The following is a 22927-nucleotide window of genomic DNA, read 5'->3' as shown; positions in this document are numbered from 1 at the left end:
GTGGTGTGATGAATTGGGAGATTGGGATTGACATATATACATTAATATGTATAACATGGATAACTAATAAGAAACTGCTGTATAAAAAAATAAAATGCAAAAATTCAAAAAAAATTATATATACCAGCTATTTTCAGGCATTGGACAATAGGCAGCCAAAGACAGTGATGGTCACCATTCTCCCTGAAGAAAAAGAAGGCTCAGAAGAAGTATCATACAAGGCAAAAAGGTTTAAGAAAAAAAAAGAAAAAGAAAAATTTCTCTCATTACCGAACCTGAAAGATATACAATTTTTAGACTAATTTAGTGTAAACAAGTGAATGTGAAGTAGTAAACTAAATTAGGACAAGCAGAATGGACAGAATCATTTTTCTAAAATTGTCTTTTCTAAAACTGATTTTCTTTGGCTGTATACTAAGATTTGTAAACTCCAGCTTAGTTCATTTGAAGATACTTGAAATATTATACTAACTTTTAAGAAACAGGTCAGTGTCTTTAAAAGAATTATTTATGTAACAAACAGTCAGTGGTGGTGTAAAAGCAAATGATTCTTAAGAAACACACGTTTAGAATAAAAGTAAATACTATTCTCCCTTATATTCTGAGTCAGAGATAAAATGCCCTCAACTTTAAGAGTGATACTGTGAATAAAACTGTTCATCATATTTTAAGTTTCAACAGTGGGAAATGAAGAGTCTACATTGAAACTTTGAGAATATAATTGTGAGTGAAGTTTAGGCCCAAATAAGAAGTTTGATATATTTTATTTATTCTCTTCTTAGATATGGTAGAGACAAAGTATAATGATAATAGAAACCATTTCTTTATTTTTCCTGGATATGGCCTTTATAAATTTCCACAGATGAGATTGTAGCTCATTCCCTCCTAAAATGTCAAAAATAGCTCCTCTTTTCTCTATGGCTTAGGCCTTCATTATTTCAGGAATAGGAATTTTGGGGGAACTATTACAAAAATAGTTATGTTTATTTATGTTCATTGTTTGTTCAAAGATCCAGACTACTTTTTTTTTTTTTCCACATTTACCTCCCTTCTTTCCTAAGGCAGGTAGAGGATACATTTTTACCTTTCTTACTAGGAGGGAGTTATTTAACCTCTTGGTGCTACTCTTTTAATTATTTATGTAGAGATCATTTCCATCCTGAAAGGGGTGGATGACTTAGATTACTGTTCTTAAAGTTTTATATTACAGAGAACTTTTAGAAGACTTATTAGCTTTACTGATGCTATTATTTGATATTCCCTTATTTTTTAGAATTTTACCTTTCTTAATTCCACCATTTGGTTTCTCAGTGTGCAAGCAGTAACAGTAGTTATGGTCATGAGGAAATGAGGAAAGAGTATGAGAATTTTCAGTCCTTATGAAGACATTAGAATTTTGCTCTTCAAATTCTCAGTAGCACAGAGAAAACTTCCCTTGGTATCATCCCCTTGACCCCACCCAGTCTTAGGAGTTGGATTACTGAGGCAAAGCAGAAAGTATGTACATTTAAGCCCGTATCTATTCCAGTTTTGCTGTATCAATTGATATGCCCATAGTAATCATCTGGAGAGATAAATTATTCCTCATCTGTAAAAAGGGGATAATAATAATGGCTTCCTCATAATGTCACACATGTAAATTCCTTAGCCTTGCACATACTAAGAATTTAATGCTAGTCATTATTATTGAAATTTGTTAAAATTGCCTGTATTGGAGGCATAAGAATTAGAGACTATGATTAATTGTTACCGAATTGGTTGCCTGGACCCGCACCAGGGTCCTAGCCTAGGCCGAGGGGTCTCAGCCGGAGAGGTTCTTTTTCCACTCAGATTCACACAGCCAATAATGAAACTGGCCAAAGAATGGAGAGTGTGGGAATTTAGTTCGCAAATCAACTCCTCAACCTGATTAGGGCTGAGACACCATATATATAGAAGGGTCCAGGTAAAAGGGAAAGAATTGAGTAAAGAGAAGGAGTATTCATAAGATATCTGAGAACAAGGCTGTGGTTTGGACCCAGAACTGAGGCAACACCCCTTTTCAGTCCTTGTATGGACTTTTCCCGTTGTCATGGCAATTGTCAACTGTCATGGTGCTCATGGTTGTGTCATTTAGCATGCTAATGTATTACAGTGAACGTACAGTGAGGCTCAAGTCCACTGGAGATCAGGTTTTCTGCCATCTTGGGCCTAGCTGGCTCTAACCAGTTCTTGTTTTTCTGTTTGCAGCTTCCTCCTTTTGTAATTGAGCATGAAACTCAGATAAGGGTAGTTAGTTTCCATTGGAGGGAGGGGAGGAGGTATGATTCCCGGGCAACTGCCTTGATAACATAATTCTTGACATATTTTGCCAAACTATTTCAGATGTTACAAATACTATTCTTGATTCTGATAAAGGTTACTAATAAAATCTCATTGTGAAAAGTCTTTGCCCTCTACCCCCAAAGTAAGATGACTTGGTCTTTTAGAATTACCGAAATCGAAAAGAAAAAAAAAAAAGCAACTTAGAGCCATCCCATTACTCTACAGTGATAACCAGTGTGTAAATTGTAAAATATTTAATGGAATTAGAGATCTTTTGTACCATACATAGTTCTTATTCCACATGTACAAACAGAAAAAAAAAGTTATGCCAGAAAAACTATTTTTTAGGATTTCAAAAACTAATCTCACTTGTGGAATAAAATATGCCATTTTATGTATCAATTACTATCTATACACTAAAAACATGTATAGGTAGTATAGTATTTCATTAACTATCTCTAAGTGCTTACTTTTAAAATTGGAGAAAATTTGGTTGATTTTACTCCTTTTATCTAACAAAACCTTCTTTTAAGAGAATTTTGGAGTGAAGTCTTTCTGGTCAACTTTTATTTCCATTTACCTACGATTGGGCAGGAATGGGACTTGTGAACCAGTTTCTGATGTAAAGGAATCTTATTTGTGTGGATGTTTTGTTTTCTGAGCTCCCTAAGCAGGTACACAACTGGATGTGATTTGTGCATACTTCATGTAAGTTAATTTGCATACTCACCTTTCCTGATCTTTCAGTTTTCTTTTTAAAGAAAAGATTCCTGAATAAAGGGTTGGTAATAACTTTAGCCTTTGTGCATACATTATTTCTACATTTCTTCTGTTTTGCTCTGATGATTACACACTCCTACCTTCATCAACTAAAAACGTTATTCAATCACAGGGTAGTTATGGCACTATTAAGTTTCATCTCTTTCTTGGTTTACTAGATACCTGTGGAGGGAGGACAGGATCAGCAGACAGATTCCACCAAAGGGCGATGCCTGAGGAGAACTGTCAGTGTCCCTTCCGAGGGTCAGTTTCCTGAGTACCCACCAGAGGGCGCCGCTAAACTGGGTAAGCTAATGTAAAAGGAAAGAAATTCCTAGTTTTTATCCGGTAATTTATGGACTTGTTATTGAGTGTTACAATAAAACAAAACATCCTTCATTTACTGTTAAGTAAGTACTTTAAAATATAGTATGTTAACCAAGAATTAGAGGTCATTAGAAAGTTTTATTCTTTATAACCAAGTGGCAGCAAAGTTATTTTGCAGAGAGAAAATTTATCTGAGTGCTAGTTGGTTGCTGTAAACTCCTGGGCAAGCCGGATGATATGTTGTTTCTGATTTTACTGCTTGGCTTTAAATTTTAAAAGAACATTAAGTGATCTTATTGAGGCACTGAGATTCACTGGGGAGCCAGTTTTGGTTGGAAACTTAGTATTAAATGGTTTGTGCCCTGTTCACACAGTTCCTGGTGTTGTCTTGTATAATGTAATGTCAGATTAGGCTAGTTTAGCTGAGCTAATTTTATATGGCCCATGTAAGTTATATTCAGGACTGTGGTTGGAGTGGGTGACAGAAGGGATACATCAGAAAACCCCACTTGAGTTGTTATATACTAAAGGAATTAATGTCAGTATCAAAGCTGCTGTTTCCCTGTTTCCTACCAAATGATTCTGTTTGGTGTTTTGCATGCTTACCAATGGATATTTAAATAATTAGACCAGTCAGGTAATTTTAAGTGAACATAATTAAGATTAAGTAAAATAATGAAAGAATTTGAAAAGTAGGAGTTGCTCTGGTGTTTTGCATTGTGGTATTATTCTTTGCTTAATGGACCTTGACATTTAGTCATAGACATTTAGTAGGTAGATAAAACGGATTCATTTATTGTCTCTATATTTGTTAGTATGGATAATTTTGTGATTTTGTTGTATTTTTGAAAATCAGGGTTTTGGTTTTTTTGTTTGTTTTTGCCTTTTCCTTCATTTCCTTTCATTTTCTAAATGGAGCTCAGGTTCTTAGTCAGAATTTGAATCCTTTAGTTCTCTTTTTATCCTGTGACATTTATTGCTTTTCTAGACATTAGTCAGGTTAGCAAACACTTTTCTCCAATGGGTCATACTTGGAAAAATCAAATATTCCTCTCATCCATTGTACTTCTTTAGCATGTGTTGAAACCAGTTTAGGTGTGGGCTTAAATTATATTGCAAACCTTCCTGGATGTAACCATTTTATAGCCTGTTTGTATTTCACATACAAGTTCTATGTGAATTGGACTAGCTCAGAGGCACCTTCTTTCAACTCCTTTGCTGTCATTATTTGTAATGTTAAGTTGATGACTCTCTTTGCCACTTCTCTAGGGTCCTTTGACTATTCACACTTTGATCCACAAAAGTCAGCTGATTTTTGAGGAAGTGTAGTTGTAGTCTGAATAATTATTATGATCTTATAGGAGAGAAATACGTAGTAAATTGTTAAATGTCTCCAACATTCCAGGTACAGGTCCGAAAGACAAACTAAGATGAGCTCTTTGGCAAGCAGATCATAAAGGTTTTGTAGGTCATCGTAGGAGCTTTGGCTTTTACTCTGGGAGGTGGGGAGCCACTGACCTCTATACTGAGACTAGGGAAGCAAGAATGGGAGTTTAGAAACTAATTAGGGTGCTATTGCAATAATCTAGACAAGACATGGTAGAACTTGGGCCATAATGGTATTAGTGGAAGGGCTGAGAAGTGACCAGATTATATTTGAAGGTGGAGCCAACAAGCCAGTTCGCTGGTTGGATTGGATGTGGGAAGTGAGAAACAGAAGAGTGAAGAATTTAGGCTAGAGCAGCTGGAAGAATGAATTTATGCTTTAAAATAAGGAACACTGGGAGAAGCAAGTTTGAATGTGGGACTGACCAGGAGCTCAGTTTGGACATCTTAAGTTTGAGGATCTTATTAGATACACAGATAGAAATAAGTGAGTCTGGAAATTAAGGGAGAAGTACAGACTGGAGATACAGATTCAGGCTTTTAGCAAATAGATGGTGTTTGAAGCCATGAGATTGAGTGAGATCATCAAGGGAAGTGTATTTAGGTAGAAGAGAAAAGCTTAAGACTAAGCCCTGGAACATTTAGAGATTAGGAAGATGAGGACGCATTAGTAAAGGATGGACCAGAGAAAGAGAATGAAGATATAGAATTTTGTTTCCAAATAAGTAAGTCAAGTGTGTGGGGAAGCCCTTCTGTTTTTGCAGGGTTCTTTCCCTTTGCAAGCTCTGCATTCTCTTTGTTCCTCACCAGTAGAGGAACCCCAAGGAGGACAGATCAGTTTTTGCAGATGTAAAACCATGGCATACATTTTGATTTCAGGTGTGAGGCAGTCAGCTATGGAGAAATGCCCACTCATGAAAAACATGCACCTTTTATTCTACCTCAGAGAATTCATAAAAGAAAAGAGCCCTGTGAATATAAAGGATATGTGAAGAACCTTTGTTAGTGGCTGCCAATTTACCGTCCTTCAGAGATTTCAAGCTGGTGAAAAAACATGAATGTAAAAAGGATAGGAAGGCCTCTATTTCTGCCTCACACATTGTTCAACATGAGCAAATTCATAGTGATGGGAAACCTAATAAAGGTCAAGAACTTAGAAGAAAAAAGTGTGTGTGAAGAGGCAGAGTGGGGAGTGGTTAAGCCCAGAATGTACTTCTCACTCACTAGTTCTCAGTCTCTTGCATTCAGCAGCTTACAGATTACCCAAAATACAAAAAATTTATATTTACCCTGGCATTTGACACAGATTTTGATACAGCAAATTCTTTTCCATTGAAAATGAGATGTTTTCTTAAGGCATATGAACATCCGGCCTGAAGCACCCATTTCCAAATTTAGAAAACCTAGAAAAAACTATTTTCCCCTGGTAACAATATCCAGATTTTAATTTATTCATTAAAAAAAGATCTGTCAAATTGAAACCATGCAAAAGCATGATTTACTGAATTTTCAAAAGGAAATTACTTCTTCAGATGGTAGGGTCTTTGCATACAAACAATACAGGGAGGTATATAAATTGACCACATGAACTAGAACGAGTAAATATTCATTTTCAATGTAAATATAACCTACGTGAATTCAACTTTTTTTAAAAAGCCACTGGACACCTTTCAAGAACACTATTAAACAGAGGAAAAATGAAAGCTGAACAGTGGACAACATTTTTGTGACACATACATTTATAGAAGAAAATGTGTCTCTACTACTGCATGTTGTCTGCTGCCTGCCTGGGGGATAGCACAAAGGTGAATTGAGAACCTTGTCCAGTCTGGTGGTTGTGTTTCTTTGACATTCCAGTAAAGTTAATGCTTTGATGCCCAAATGGGCAAAGCAAAGTCAGAGCCTGAAGTGAGCAAGAACCTTGTTTGCAGGTGATGTCAGAAACGTGATCATAAAGCTGGTTTAATTAGAAAGTGCAAACACTCATAAGTGCATGCGTTCTCAATTCTCAAAAACATCGTTCAAATTGAACTGACACATTCAAAACCAAACATCTAGTAATTCAAGGCTGCAGAGATCTCCATGCCTCTATTTTATTACATTGAGATAAAATCTTAAAAGTATCCCATGATCTTACTTACAAAATCTCTGGATTTTTAAAAAACTGTGCCTATGATATCACATTTGTTTCATTATCATGGAGTCCTCAAAACCCAGAAATATCTGGTAAACGTACTTAAAATTATAATTTCACATAGTATGCTTTTGATACCTGTTAGCAAGCATAGGAAAAAAATACTAGAAGTCTTTTGGAGTCAGAGGCAGCTGTGCAAAATTTTCATGTTTATGTAAATGAAGAAGTCAAACAGAAATCTAAAATAACACCACCAAAAAAAAGGGAAACTAAACTGGAAAAACTTTGAGGAAAAACCAGTCTTGCACCTATGTTTTCCTAAGTTTATTGACCCAAGTGATGAAAATTTGAGGAAATTTTTAAAAAAAGGAATATTAAAAAGCAGCATATACTAAGACATTTATAAAATTATTGAAAAGGATAACTCATTTAGTCAAAATTATTAGAGGATATTGATTACTCAAATCTAGCTTTAACCTTGACCATCTCTGTTAAATTAGGCTGAGGTCTAACTTTATGTGTAAACTAATGACTCTTTTTATTCCCAAGACGTTCACTATTAGGAGGATTGAAGTATTTTCAAGATGCTAGAATCTTTTATAAAAATACAGGGTGGTAATGATAATATTGAAAGAAAGGGAAATGAGAGTAATGAAGATTTAATATTACAAGAAACATATCCTTCTATTTTTCAAATAATAGAATTTTATTTTTTCACATTAATTTTATTTTTTTAAATTTTTATTTTGTATTGGTACATGTTTGATTAATAATGTGTTAGTTTCAGGTGTACAGCAAAGTGATTCAGTTATACATATACATGTATCTATTCTTTTTCAAATTCTTTTCCCATTTAGGTTATTGTAGAATATTGAGTCATGTTCTGTGTGCTATACAGTAGGTCCATGTTGGTTATCTGTTTTAAATATAGCAGTGTGTACCTGTCAATCCCAAACTCCCAATCTATCCTCACCACCCACCTTTCCCCACCGGTAACCATAAGTTCGTCCTGTAAGTCTGTGAGTCGGTTTCTGTTTTGTAAATAAGTTCATTAAATAATAGAATTTTAAATGGTGATAAATAATGACTGTGTATAGTAGCACTCAATATTTAAATTGACTATTAAATTTATATATATAAAAGTATATGTGATTATATATCCTTCGCTGTGTAAAAAGCTTTTTAGTTTGATGTAGTTCCATTTCTTTATTTTTGCTTTTGTTTCCTTCGCTTAAAGAGACAGATCCAACAACTGCTAAGAACAATGTTAAAAAGCATACTGCCTATGTTTTCTTTTAGCCGTTTCATGGTCTTAGGTCTTACATGTAGGTCTTTGATCCATTTTGAGTTTATTTTTGCATATGGTGTGAGAAAGTAGGCCAGTTTGAATCTTTTGCATGTGGCTGTTCAGTTTTCCCAACACCATTTATTGAAGAGGCTATCTTTTCCCTATTATATATTTTTGCCTCCTCTGTCATTGATTAAGTGACCATATAAGCATGGGTTTATTTCTCTTACATTGATCTATGTGTCTTTTTTTGTGCCAGTCCTATACTGTTTTGATTGCTGTAGCTTGTAGTATAGTTTGAAATCAGGGAACGTGATACCTCCAGCTTTGTTCTTTCTCAATATTGTTTTTGCTATTTGAGGTCTTTGTTTTCATACAAATTTTTGGATATTTTGTTCTATTTCTGTGAAAAATGTCATTGGTATTTTGATAGGGATTGCATTGAATCTATAGATTGTTTTGGATAATATGGTCATTTAAAAAATATTAATTCTTCCCATCTGTGATCACGGTATATCTTTTCATTTGTCCATGTTGTCTTTAATTTCTTTCAGCATTATCTTATAGTTTTCTGACTACAAGTCTTTTAATCCTTAGATTAATTCCTAGGTATTTTATTCTTTTTGATACATTGTAAATGGGATAGTTTTCTTAATGTCTCTTTCTGATAGTTCATTATTAATGTATAGAAATGCATCATATTTCTTATGTTAATTTTGTAGTCTGCAACTTTACCAAATTTATTTATTAGTTCTAATAGTTTTTTCTGGTGGCATCTTTAGGATTTTCTATATATAATATCATGCCATCTACAAGCAGTGACTGTTTTACTTCTTCCTTTCCAATTTGGATTCCTTTCATTTCTTTTTTTCTTGCCTGCTGTGGCTGGGACTTCAAGTACTGTGTTGAATAAAAGTGGACCGAGTGGGCATCCTTGTCTTGTTCCTGATCTTAGAGGAAATGCTTTCAGCTTTTCACTATCTCATATGATATTGGTTCTGGGTTTGTCATATATGGCCTTTATTATGTTGAGGTATGTTCCCTTTATACCCACTATGTTGAGAGTTTCTATCATAAATGGATGTTGAATTTTGTTGGAGCTTTTTCCTGCGTCTGTTGAGATGATTGTATACTTTTTATTTTGAGTTTGTTAATGTGGTTTATCACATTGATTGACATGCAGGTATTGAACTATCCTTGCTTCTCTGGGATAAATCCCACTTCATCGTGGCATATAATCCTTTTATTGTATTGTTGAATTTGGTTTGCTAATATTTGCCGAGGATTTTTGCATGTTATATTCATCAGTGATCTTGTCCTGTAGTCTTTTTTTTTTCTTTTTTTTTGGTCGTGTCTATCTGATTTTGTTATCAGCGCAATGGTAGCCTTGTAGAATGTGTTCAGAAGCATTCCTTTCTCTTCAATTTTTGGGAATAGTTTAAGAAATGTGTTAACTCTAAATGTTTGGTAGAATTCACTTGTGAAGCCCTCTGGCCCTGGACATTTGTTTGTTGGTAGTTTTTAAAAAATTACGAATTCAGTTTCCTTCCTGGTAATCAGTATGTTCATATTTTCTGTTTCTTCCTGATTCATTCTTGAGAGATTGTACATTTCTAGGAATTTGTTCATTTCTTCTAGGTTGTCCATTTCATTGTCATATAATTGTTCATAGTAATCTCATGGTCTTTTGTATTTCTGTGTGGTCAATCATAACTTCTTTAATTGCTAATTTCATCTGTTTGGTACCTCTCTTTTCATTCATATTCTTTATGAGTGTGGCTAAAGGTTTATCAATTTTTGTTTATTTTTTCCAAGGACCTTCTCTTAGTTTCACTGATCTTTTCTTTCTTTCTTTTTTTTTTAGTCTCCTTGTATTTCTATTCTGATCTTTATGATTTCTTTCTTTCTCCAGTCTTTGGGTTTTTCTTGTTCTTTCTTTTTTCCTAGTTGTTTTAAGTGTAAGGCTAGATTATTTATTTGAGATTTTTCTTGTTTCTTGAGGTAGGCTTGTATCACTGTAAACTTCCCTCTTAGAACTGCTTCTGCTGCATCCCGTAGATTTTGGATCATTGTGTTTTCATTTTCATTTGTCTCCAGGTATTTTTTGACTCTGATTTCTTCAGTGATCCATTGATTGTTTAGTAACATATTGCTTAGCCTCCATATGTTTGTGTTTTTTGCAGTTTTTTTCTTGTGGTTGATTACTAGTCTCATACTGTTGTGTTTGGAAAACCTGCTTGATATGATTTCAGTCTTCTTAAATATAAAATATCTTAAATATATTTGTTTGTGGCCTAGGATGTGATCTATCTCAGAGAATGTTTCATGTGCACTTGAAAGGAGTGTGTATTCTGCTGCTTTTGGATGGACTATTCTATGTATGTATCTATTACATTCAAATAGTTAATGTGTTATTTAAGGCCAGTGTTTCCTTATTGATTATCTGTCTGGATGATTTATCCACTGAGGTATGGGGTATTAAAGTCTCCTACTATGATTGTCTTACTGTCATTTTTCCCTTTAATGTTTGCTAATATTTGCTTTATGTATTTAGGTACTCCTGTGTTGGATGCATATGTATTTACAAGTGTTACGTCTTCTTGTTGGATTAATCCCTTTATCTTTATGTAATGTCTTCTTTGTCTCTTGTTACAGTCTTTGTCTTAAAGTGTAGTTTTTCTGTAAGTATTGCTACCCTGGCTTTCTTCTCATAGAATTTAGTGTTTTGTTTGGATTCCTTTCTCTCCTTTTGGTGTGTATCTATTATATATTTTTGGTTTGTAGTTACCATGAAGTTCATATGTAACAACCTGTCTATATGTGATTATTTTAAGTTGATGGTCTCTCTTTTTCTTTATTTTTTTATTATGAGAATTTTCAGACACAAAGTTGAATAGTGCAATACACATCCATGTGCCCATTACAGAACTTCATCAATTGTCATCATTTTGCTAAACTTGCAGAAACAAGTGTTAATTATAATCAGAGATAAAACAGGATTCAAACTTTGTGCAAAAGAGTAAAATATAATTTTTTACCAACAGTCAAATGGTGAAGGTGGGCAAAATCATCGCATGGTGCAACATGGTAAAGTAAATAGAGGGTTAAGGTCCTTAACAGAAGGATGCATCTTGCATGAAAGGAGGTGGGACATATTTTATAGCCCCCTGTTCATGCTGCAGGAAGATTAAGTTGATGATCTCTTAAGTTCAAACACATTTTAACCACCCTACATTTAATACTACCGCCCGACATTTAATGTTTGTGACATCATATTTTACATCTTTTGTTTTGTCTATCCCTTAACTACTTATTGTAGATATAGATGATTTTACTACTTTGGTCTTGTAACCTTCCTACCAACTTTGTAAGTGGTTGATTTACTACCTTTACTGTATGTTTGCCTTTACAAATGAGATTTTTCCTTTTGTAATTTTCGTATTTCTAATTGTCATCTTTTCTTTTCCCCTTAGTAAAGTCTTTGAAACATTTTTTGTAAGGCCAGTTTAATGATGATGAACTCTTTTGGCTTTTTCTTTTTTGTAAAACTCTTTATCTCTCCTTTAAATCTGAATGATAACCTTGCCAAGTAGAGGATTCTTAGTTGTAGGGTTTTTTTTCCATCACTTTGAATATATCATGCCACTCCCTTCTGGCCTGCAAAGTTCTTGCTGAAAAGTCAGTCTAATGCAGGGGTCCCCAATCCCCAGGCCACGGACCGATACCGGTCCTGGCCTGTTAGGAACCGGGCTGCCAGCAGAAGGTGAGCGGTGGGCGAGCAAGCGAAGCTTCATCTGCTGCTCCCCATGGCTCCCCATCACTCACATTACCACCTGAACCATCCCCTGCATTGCTCACATTACCACCTGAACTACCACCCCCCAATCCATGCAAAAATTGTCTTCCACAGAACCAGTCCCTAGTGCCAAAAAGATTGGGGACCACTGGTCTAGTGGTTGTTCCTTTGTACATAACTAGTTGCTTTTCTCTTGCTGCTTTTAAAATTCTCTTGTTACCTTTAATTTTTGCCCTTTTAATTATAATGTGTCTTGTTGTAGATCTCTTTGGGTTCATTTGTTTGGGACTCTCTGTGCTTCCTGGGCTTGGATATTTGTTTCCTTTCCCAGGTTAGGGAAGTTTTCAGCTATTATTTCCTCAAATAGGTTCTCTGTCCCCCTCTCTTTCTTCTCCTTTTGGTACCCCTATAATGTGAATGTTAGTATGCTTGATGTTGTCTCAGAGGTATCTTAAAAACTATCCTTATTTTTTTTTATTCTTTTTTGTTCAGCTTGGGTAATTTCCAGTACTCTGTCGTTCAGTTCACTGAGCTGTTCCTCTGTATCATCTAATCTACTTTAGATTCCTTCTAGTGTATTTTTTATTTCAGTTATTGTAGTCTTCAGCTCTGTTTGGTTCTTCTTTGTATCTTCTAACTCTTTGTTAAACACTTCACTGTGTTCATCCATTCTTCTCCCAAGTTCATTGAGCATGTTTATGATCATTACCTTGAACTCTTTATTGGTTAGATCGCTTATGTCTTCTTTGGTTAGTTTTTCTTCTGGGATTTTTGTCTTGTTCCTTTGTTTGGAACATCTTCTGTCTCCTTGTTTTGCCTAATTCTCTTTCTCTGTATTAGGTAGGTCAGTTACATTTCCCAATTTTGGGTAAGTGGCCTTATGTAGGAGACATCCTATGAGGCCCAACGGGACACTCCCCTCTGGTCACCAGAGCTATGTACTCTAGGGGTGTCCCCTGTGTGGGCTCCATGGGCCCTTCTGTTGTGTTGGAGCTGACAGCGATGGGTGGGTTGATAGGTAGGGCTGGCTCTTAGCCCAGAAGGCTGCCAGGCCCTGCCTCATTCAGTGGCTCCCAGCCTGTTGGTCCTAAAGCCATTTTTTAAATTTCACTCTTATGAGCTAGATTTAGATTAACAGCTAAACCATTTCTTAAATGAGGAAATCGGTTCTAAGTCAAGGTATCAGACCACAGTCTCTTATAAGTTATAAGAGGATGTTTAGATTCCTGATTTGCTCTTTTATCTTCCTCCCCACCCTCATCATGGAATAGTACAGATTAGTTCAGTTTTGTGAAAGGTGATTCCAAGGCAGTGCTGCCCATCTGGTGGTGCAAATTATGTGTTGCCCAGCAACTAGGGGTACATGTCATCTAATTCTCATTGTTGATTTGTCCTTATTTTTTTAAATGTCCGGCAGATGGCAGTAGGGTGTCTTAAATAAAAAATTCCTTTTCTGATTCAGTTAAGTCATTTGTATAGGCTACTGTCAGGGTTGCTGTAAATCCAGAAGACATAGGGAAGGAGAGATCATGAAGGAAGTCAGTGTTTAACTGTGGACTAGCTACTTGCTAAGTTTAGAAACTGTATCATATCTTAATATTTAAGTTAGTCTAACAGACTTTTTTTTTAACTTAAATAAAATACATTCTGTTCTTCAACTTTGACTGTATACTTTTATAACAATCTGGAACGTCAGGCTAGAATTTTCAAATTTGGTCCCATGTCATGAGAGACCCTACAAACAGGCATGTGGACATCCTGGCTGATACATTCAAGCTCTGTTGGGGTTGGTGCTGCCAACCAAGTAGAGCCCTCTAAAATGTGATGCCCAGGTGAGGGGCCTCTCTCGACCAGTCTTAAGGCAATATTAACCTTAGTAAACCACTATGGTAGTTGGAGAATTGGGTGGGAATAGTAATGAGTGGCATCAGGAATGGTTTTTGATTCAGCCTGGACTTCTGAAGAGAAAAATGGTGGATTGAACATAAGCATATAATTTGTATTCCTCGCAGAAACCCCACTACAACTATAGTAAAGGGATATTCTTTTAAAGACATGATCCTTCAAGGATAAGGAGAATGGCAAAGAAGAAAACAACCACAAAAAACAATAATACATAATAATAAATTGAAAGCTGGAAAGCAAATGGAGTGTGGTAAATGTCCTAGCTGACCTGAGAAAGCCAAATCTTAATCTAGCAACGAAGAAAGCCAAGAACCAACCAGATTTTTACCGCAGAATCTTCAAATAGCTCAGGAATCGATGGCAGCAGGAACACATAGTAGTAGATCCCTCAGTCTTCTCCTCTCCCCCAGACCACTGAATCGTTGCTCTTCCTGCCCCTATCTCTACCCTAATGGAAGGCTGTAGGTTAATTCTGTGGGGGAGAAAACTCAAGGGTCTCTGGACTGGGTTACACCAGGCAAAGTTGAGAGCACAGAGCACTTTACCAAATACGAGGGAATAAAATGAACACCTGCATACTGAATGATGAGACCCCTCCACCTGTCTCCCTCACTTGCCTTTTACCCTCCAGGCAGGAGATCAGTGCCATGGGGATATTTAACCAGCCCAAGAGGAAAGACCTAAGGACGCTGACATTCCCAAAGCTAGTAGTCATCAGAGGGAAAGCCTCTAGCTTGAAAGAAAAAATCCAAAACAAATAAAAACAAAAGGAAAAAGAAACTTGGAGGAACAGAGGTATGCAGGGAATAGAAAACTTAAAAAAAAAATTATGATTATCTTCAGAGAGAGAAAATATTACATATGTGAGACAAGAACTGAATGTTACACAAAGCCAAAATGCTGCTGTGTATTAAAAAAATTTTAACAGAAATAAAACTCAATAGAAGTGTTGGAAGATGACAATGAGGAAATATCCCAGGAAGTAGAGGAAAAAAAAGATAAAATAATTAGAGTATCAGTTTAGGAAGTCAAAACAATGAGTTCCAGAAAAAGAAAAACAAGGGGAGGAAATCACTAGCAAAATAATTTAAGAAAATTCCCACAACTGAAGGATATGAGGTTCCAGATTGAAAGGAATTACTAAGTGCCTATGACAAGGCACATTTTCGGGAAATTTCAATTTGTCTCTGATGACAAAGAGGCCATTTTACAAACTGCCAAAGAAAGGAAAAACAGATTACAAACTAAGGATCAGAAATCAGAATGGCTTCAGACTTCTATCAGCAGTTTCAGAAGCTAGAAAACAATGAGGAATGCCCTCAGTCTTCTGAAGGAAGATTATTTCAATATAGAATTCTGTATTTAGCTGTAAGTCATTAATTGCACATGAGGATAAGATAAAGACATTTTCAGACATACAAGGTTAAAAAAATTACCTCCTACATATCATTTCTCCTGAGGCTAATGGGATACATTGTTAACCACGAACGAGCAGGATGTGGGATATAGGATAGGAGATCCAGTTCAGGGGAGAGACGGAGGGTGCAGCGGGAACCCGGTTACATAGCTCGGTAGCAGCCACAGAGTGATGACAGCCAGTTCAGACTGGAGCAGTCAGAAGTCTGCTGTGAAGATGCCTCCAAGAAGACCAAATTGATATAACTGAATTAATTGAAACAACAGGAAACGAATTTGGGATCAAATTGACAATAAGGACATAGAAATCTAAGCAAATAAATGATGACAATAACTAAAGCAAGTTTCCATGCTTGTTCAATACTAGTTGTAATATCCTCTTAGACTTGAGGTGATAAGCAACATAGATTAATGCTTTTATGACTAAAGCCAGCTTCTTCCCACTTTATTATAAGTATTTAATTCATAAAATTTACTCTATTTTAGAAGCTAGATAAGTTAAAATCAAAATAGCACACTTGAGTCATTCCTAGTTCTGCTCTCTCACTGATTCACTTAACATCCTTCTCCAGTAACTGTCACATTCTAATTTTTAGTATATTATCTGGTTCTAGAACTGACTATAAGTTAGGACACTTTAGGACTAGTTCAGTTCTTCATCAACCTTTTCTAAAAAGCAGTTTACTCATATTTTTCTGTACCTTGAAATCTGATTTCATCTGCCACTGAAATTTCTAGCAGTCTCAGAGCTGTGATAAGCTCCATAACTGCTGTCCTCTTCACCTTCTAACTCTCTTCAGAGTTTGTAATGGTTGACTTCCTTCCCCTCTTTAGAGCTCTCCTTTCTTGACTCCTGTAACTTTTTTTCTCTTGGCTGTGTTTCTCCCTCGCTGTACCTTCTTGACTATTTCCCTCTTTGTAAGTGCAGGTATCTAAAGGTCTTATCCTTACCCTTCTTCGCTTGCTTTGTCCTTTCTTTGTAGATGACTTCACCTATTTTCATGTTTCCAGATATCATCTTGGTGCCAATAACTTTTAAGTCCCTATTTCTGGCTTTAATTTCTCAGTTCCAGACCTGAATTCCCAATTGGTCATCTGAACATCTCTACTGGAATGTTCAAAACTGAAGCCATTCTCTTTGTGTAGTTCCCTTCTTTATTCCCTCCTTTCCCCACAGCCTGTTGTTCTTATGTGATTGCTGTTTCTGTTAATATGACCACCATCCTTCTGGTCCTTCTAACCTTACATTACTCATTTGTTTCTACCTAGTTGTCTTAATAACTACCCATCTATCTCTTCTTGGTTCTGTCTTCTTCCTTCATGCTACTCCTTTCACTGCTTGTTTGGCATTAATCTTCTTAAAATCACTATTGAATCATATTACTTTATTTCTTTAAACACTTTTGCCGGATCTCCATTATCTATAGGATGAATCCAGATTTGCGATAACACTACAGGTCCTCTGAATTCTGACCCAGACTTAGCTCTCTAACTTCCTCTTTCTTTACCCACCACAGATATTCTGGGTCCAGGTCATAGGACTGCTTCAGGTTTCCCGGGCATTCTCACACCTGGGCTTCTGCTCACATTGGGCCATCAGCCTGGATTATCTTGCTATGTTCTCTCACTCCACCACCCTCATCTATGATAGTCCCATTTGTCCTGAAGCCCAATTAGATATCACCTCTTGGCAGTTTTTCCTTTTATTCCACTAATCCGAATTCACAGCATTTATCTCTGATAAACAGCTCCTTTTTTACCTCTAATAATGAATGTATGTCCTTACGCTTTTAACAAGTTGTTGGTGTGTATCTTCTTTACTAGATTGGAACCTCTTAGTTGACAACACTATCTTCATTTTGGTGTCGCCATGGCAACTAGCAGGTTGTTTTGTGCATGGTTGCAGGTTGAGTGAGTGAGTCAGGTTGTTTTGTGCATGGTTGCAGGTTGAGTGAGTGATTGTTGAGCAAATGACTGACACATTAGAGAAACCTTTGCTTGACTTTTTCAGGTGAGGCACTTCAAAGTGAAAAGTAATCTTAGGTGTGGGAAGTATTTCCCCTCCACCCCCATCCTCTGCAGGGAAAACCACATCCACTTCAGAGAAATATTTTAGGAACGAAATTAGAGAATTAGTATCATTATGCGGCCACAGGGACTATAAACAGTTATACAGTCACAACTGTTGGTTCTGATAAATGCAAAGTTGGTATGCGCCATTGTCCAAGTTAACAAATCATAGCGTCGAGTGTACCTGGTTGCAAATGTCAGATCTGAACTCTTAGATTGTGCTGCTGGTTAATATTGTAACCATAGTTGTGTTAGTGAGCACAGCATCTGTGCTTTTTTTTTTTAAAGATTTTGTTGGTAGTAAATAGCTTTTATTAAATATTTTCTTGTTCCTATACAGAATGGTAAGATAAAATATGTTCTTTTAATAATAGAAAATGATCTTTTTATCCTTTCTGCTGCATTTCAGGTTGATAGCATACACATGTGTGCTATTGTTGGAGTTTTGGTTAAGAGATTAATTAGTCTATCAAAATCACAGGAGCAGATTTAGCAGTTATCTCACAGGTAGGGAGCTTACTGCTTTAGGAAAGAAAGTTCATACCTGTGACTGGAACTCTCCATTCTCTCTGAAAGGATTGCCTTTATCAGAGGCGGTTGTGAGGCAGTGGAAATGGCACAAGCTTTGAAGTTGCGCTAACTGGATTCCAATTCCATTTCTTCTCATCATTTTTTTTTTTTTTAAGATTTTTTTTTTGTGATGTGGACCATTTTTTTTACATTAATTTTTATTGGGGCATGGTTGCTTTACAATGTTGTGTTAGCCTCCACTGGACAACAAAATGAATCAGCCGTACACGTACAGATACCCCCTCCCTTGAAGTGGACCATTTTTAAAGTCTTTATTGAATTTGTTACAATATTGCTTCTGTTTTATGTTTCGGTTTTTTGGCCCCAAGGCCTGTGGGATCTTAGCTCCCCAAACAGGTATCGAACCCAGACTCCCTGCATTGGAAGGCGAAGTCTTAACCACTGGACCACCAGGGAAATCCCCTCTTCTCATCATTTTTAACCGTCAGCCTCAGCTTCCTTATCTGAAGAGATGTTTATTATGATTTGAAAGAAGAATGCATGACCAACAACATAAATTTTGATTTGAGACAAACTTCAGTTCTCTCTGACTCATGGAACCAGTGAGATAATAGAAGTGTTAGGTTTCTTATTTTATGTTTCCCATTTTGCTTGGATAGGTTTAAACCAACCCAATAAAGAAGTTTCAGGTATGGCATCTTAGGAAGCATCCTGTCTCTGTATCTCATGACTTTACTCATTTGTTTTTTCCATTTTTACTTGCACAGTTTGGCAAATTCCTTTCTTCTAAAGTACAGTCATAATTCACCATTCTGTTATGTAACTTGAGGTAGAAAGATGGGAGTGGAGTTGTTTATAGTGCATCTTGAGATTTATTTTTGAGACTTGATCTAGGCTCTTGGCTGCTATGGAAACTTTCCCAAAAAGAAAAAATATATGATTCAGATAAGTTGAGCAAAATTATCTAAACATTGCTTACTTTACTTGCACCAGCAGTGTCTCCCTCTCCTCTCTCCTTCCCCCCACCTCCCCAACCCTTCCCACCCCCTCCTCCTGTTCTTTTTTTTTGGGGGGGGCAGGGAGCAGGTTTGGCTCAGCTATTTACTGAAGCCTTTTTAGTTTATATTTCAAACAGAAGGATTTGTAAATCAGAGAGGTGGAAAATCTAGTTGAGTTTGTATCCAAAACAGACTGGAGCTGCCTCCAGGGATGAAGCGTGTTTTGTTATGACCCTCTTGGCACTCCCCTGCCATCTAATTTCTATAGTAACAATACTTAAGAAAGGAAGCTCCCAAGTTTCTCATAAAGCTGTTGTGTCTGCTGGATTGTTCTGACTACTTTCTTTTCTCTGAAATGTACAGCCTATTTACTTTCCTGTTGTCTTCAGAAATTTGCACGTTAACTTTTTCCCATTTCAATTGACAGTTAATATATCACAACAGGAACTTCCCATCCATTTCATTTTTTTCCTTTGCTTACAAAATAATTTTTATTTTGTCTGTGTTTGCCATGTTATTTCTAACTACAGAGTAGAGAATAACAGGAAAAATTCAAGGTAGAAAAAAGTAAAAAGAAGATGAATTCTTGGGATAGGAAGGAAGTGGAAGAGACTGAAGTAGAAAGAGAACTGGTAATAAAGGTTATTATTTTATGTCAGTTCATTTTTTTTATATCTTAGAGCCCTTTGGGTTTTTTTCCTTTTCCTTTAATCAAAGTTGTGCCATCAAAGAGTCAAAAACATTTAAACAAACCTTTTGTAATTTCTAAAAGTAGGAACTGTAGGGAAGTATTCAGATGTGTGTATTAGGAACCAGATGAGCTAGGGAGGGAGCCTGTGAAATAATACATTGGGAGTGACTGACAGCAAGAGAGAGAATAATATATTTAAAAGCAGAATATCATCAGCAGTGCACAAAACAATTAGATAAAAATAGCCTTGGAGTAGCTGCTCAAAGCTAGAAAGTTCCACTGTGGTAGGTAAGCCTTCCAAAAAAGAAACCACATGCAAAATAGGAATGAGGAGAAAATGTGGCCTCTTCTAATAATGTTTAATGTCAGTGATATAGCATAGGGTTATTGATAAAGATGAGCTTTTATAACTAAATGTGTTTCTATGGTTAATAAATTAGAATTATACTAAAATTTCCATAAGCTTTCCCAAACTTAGAAATGAATTTAACTGCTCTGTTGTATTTATGCCTAAATAATACATTCTTATATAGTACTTGTCTTAGTTCCTGCTGCTATAATAGGATACCATAGACTGGGTGGTTTAAACAGCAAACAGATTTGATGTCTGCTAAGGGCCCTCTTCTGGGTTGCAGACTGCTGCAATAGGGTTGTTTGCTTTTTTTGTTTTTGTTTTTGATAAATTCAATAAATTCTTGAATAAGTATGCTGTGTAGACTTTATCTCACCTCCTATCATGTTTTTTGGATACAATACCATGAACTGGCTATTTTAAATGTGAATCTCTGATTCTTCCTGTTTCTTAGTATCACTGATTGCTCTATCAGTTTTATCTCTTTATATTTTTAGAATAAAAATAAAGAATAGTTATGAATATGAAGAAACAAGTGTGGCCAGATAGACACAATGATGACGAAATAGTGACTGTGCTGGGCTTCCCTGGTGGCGCAGTGGTTGAGAGTCCGCCTGCCGATGCAGGGGACACGGGTTCGTGCCCCGGTCCGGGAAGATCCCACATGCCGCGGAGCAGCTGGGCCCGTGAGCCATGGCCGCTGAGCCTGCATGTCTGGAGCCTGTGCTCCGCAACGGGAGAGGCCACAACAGTGAGAGGCCCGCGTACCGCAAAAAAAAATAATAATAATAATAAATAAATAGTGACCATGCTAAGGACTGGCTATGCATTCTGTCATCTACTCCTGGCAGTAGTCCTGTGAAACAGACGCTGTTATTATCCTCATTTTATAGACAAGAATACTGATGCCAAGTGAATGGCAGAACCAAAATTCAAACCCAAATATGTATGACTCAAAATCCAGTTTATTATGGTGCTTCCCCATCCCTTTGTACAAATCGCAATTACTGATTGGCTATTTCTTATTTTTAAATGACTTAAATTACTGACAAATGGCTGTGAGACCTTGTCTGTCTTTTCTCTCTTCCCAAGATTTTGTTCCCGATTCAAAGCCCTACAGAGTGACTGACTTAGCAAATTACCTTTCCTTATGGAGATAATCCTTTCATTAATCATATATATTTTAAAAATTTCTGTTATGTGCTGCACACTGTTCTGGCCTATGTGAATAAAGCATTCAAAACAGTCAGCAGTGCAGACCAAAGCCCCTGCCTTCATGGAGCTTACATTCTGGTAGAAGTAGACTGACAAAGATAGACAGCTCTACGTTATGTCATATAGTGATGGTGAATGCAGTGGGGGGAAATTGAGGTGGGGTACAGGATCTAGAAAGTACTGTGGGTGGGCAAGAAGGCAGAGGAACATTATTCTATATGAGATGACCAGGGAAAATCTCACTGTTTAAGGGACATTTGGTCAAGATCTGAAGGAAAAATTCCAAGAACTGAAGGTTATGAGTTTCCAGGTTAAATGAAGCTGTTAAGTGCTCAGCAACGTAAATAAAGACCTATTTCAAAGCACATCTTCAGGAAATTTCAGAACATCTGAGATAAGGAGAACCTCCTAAAAGTTTTCAGGGATTTAAAACAGAAACAAAAATATGCTATACAGCATTCGAATAAGAGTGGCATCTGAGTTCTTGACAGCAATGTTAGAGGCTAAGACCATGGAGTAGTGCTATTAAAGTTCCAAGCGATCATGACTCTAAACTGAAATTGTATTCCAAGCTAAATGATCTGTCAAGTAACAGAAGGGGTAAATCGAAAAGGACAAGAAGAAGACAAAGGGAATCCCCAGAATACTGGTGAAGGGATGTCCCGGGATGGCAGCCATGTAGCTGGCTGAGAGAGTGTCCAGTCCAAACTGAGGTAAGAGGATAGAAGGCTTTTAGGGCCTTCTCAATTTAATCTCAACATATCTAAATAATATTCTTATACCACTAGGTTTTATTTAGAAATGTTGAGATAAATACCAAAAGACAAGGCTAAAAATTAAAAGAAGGAATGCCTTTGATGGGGTGGATTATGGGGTTGCTATTTTTTTATTAGCCTATTTGATTTTAAATATAGTTGAGATTTTTCCCACAGTGTACATATATTACTTAATAAAGTAATGTGTAATTTAAGGAAACAACCTTCTGAATGTGTAAAATCAGCATGATAGTTACTACTTCACAGGGTTGTGAAAAATAACATGTTAAAATTAAGTTCCCCAGAAGAATGCTGGCACATACTGGGTGCTCATTAAATGTTTGTTTCTTTCCCTCTGCCAGTTTTGCTGTATTTTCTGTAAGAAAAGAAATCTTGAGTTCCATACAATCGATGTATGAACACATTTAAAATCCAACTAGTTTTTAAGTAGGGTACTGAAATTTCAGACTTTAAGTACAAATTATGCATAGTTTAATAGATTATGACAAACATTCTAGATGCCAGATTTTTCATGAGAACAACTCCTTTCATTAAAAAACAGTCACAGATAGTAAATATGTAATCAGAAATGAAGTACACAGCAAACAATTAATTTGATGAAATTTAATGCCCTTTAACCACTTTGGATGTACTTCTTACTATCAACTGGACAGGGAAATCTATCTCCAGCAGTATTTAGATCAGTATTTATTATACATTCAATAAATCTTGGTTGATAATATTGTTGACTAAATTGCCTTAAGTTATCAGAGTCATTTGTGGCAGGAAAAGTATAAATGTTGTTGACTGCTAAAGTGAAGGCACCAGTTTATTTTCAGTTCCACTTTATTACAGCATTACTATCAGGTGACTAGTAAACCCTGCACAATCTTTTCTCAAAATTATTTCATTGAGTAAGTCCAGAAGATTGAGCTAATATTAGCCCATAATATGAGGAACATAAGTGATGTGTTAGTTTGTTTTACTGTTGCTGCTTGAA

General features: G+C 36.2%; 1 protein-coding gene across 9 annotated transcripts in view; it reads left to right on the top strand.

Moving 5' to 3' along the window:
* RASAL2 (RAS protein activator like 2) overlaps positions 1–22927 on the top strand; it is a 382318-nt gene that overhangs the window by 201678 nt on the left and 157713 nt on the right. For all 9 annotated transcript variants that reach the window (XM_033428154.2, XM_033428151.2, XM_033428152.2 and 6 more), the window contains exon 3: positions 3243–3369. In XM_033428154.2, the coding sequence (XP_033284045.1) occupies positions 3243–3369 (127 nt within the window). The remainder of the gene's footprint in view (positions 1–3242; positions 3370–22927) is intronic.

This window comes from Orcinus orca, chromosome 1, assembly GCF_937001465.1.
Source record: "Orcinus orca chromosome 1, mOrcOrc1.1, whole genome shotgun sequence".
NCBI classification, from domain to species: domain Eukaryota; kingdom Metazoa; phylum Chordata; class Mammalia; order Artiodactyla; family Delphinidae; genus Orcinus; species Orcinus orca.
The sequence above is the reverse complement of the archived record's forward strand: the minus strand, read 5'-3'. Positions and strand labels throughout refer to the sequence as shown.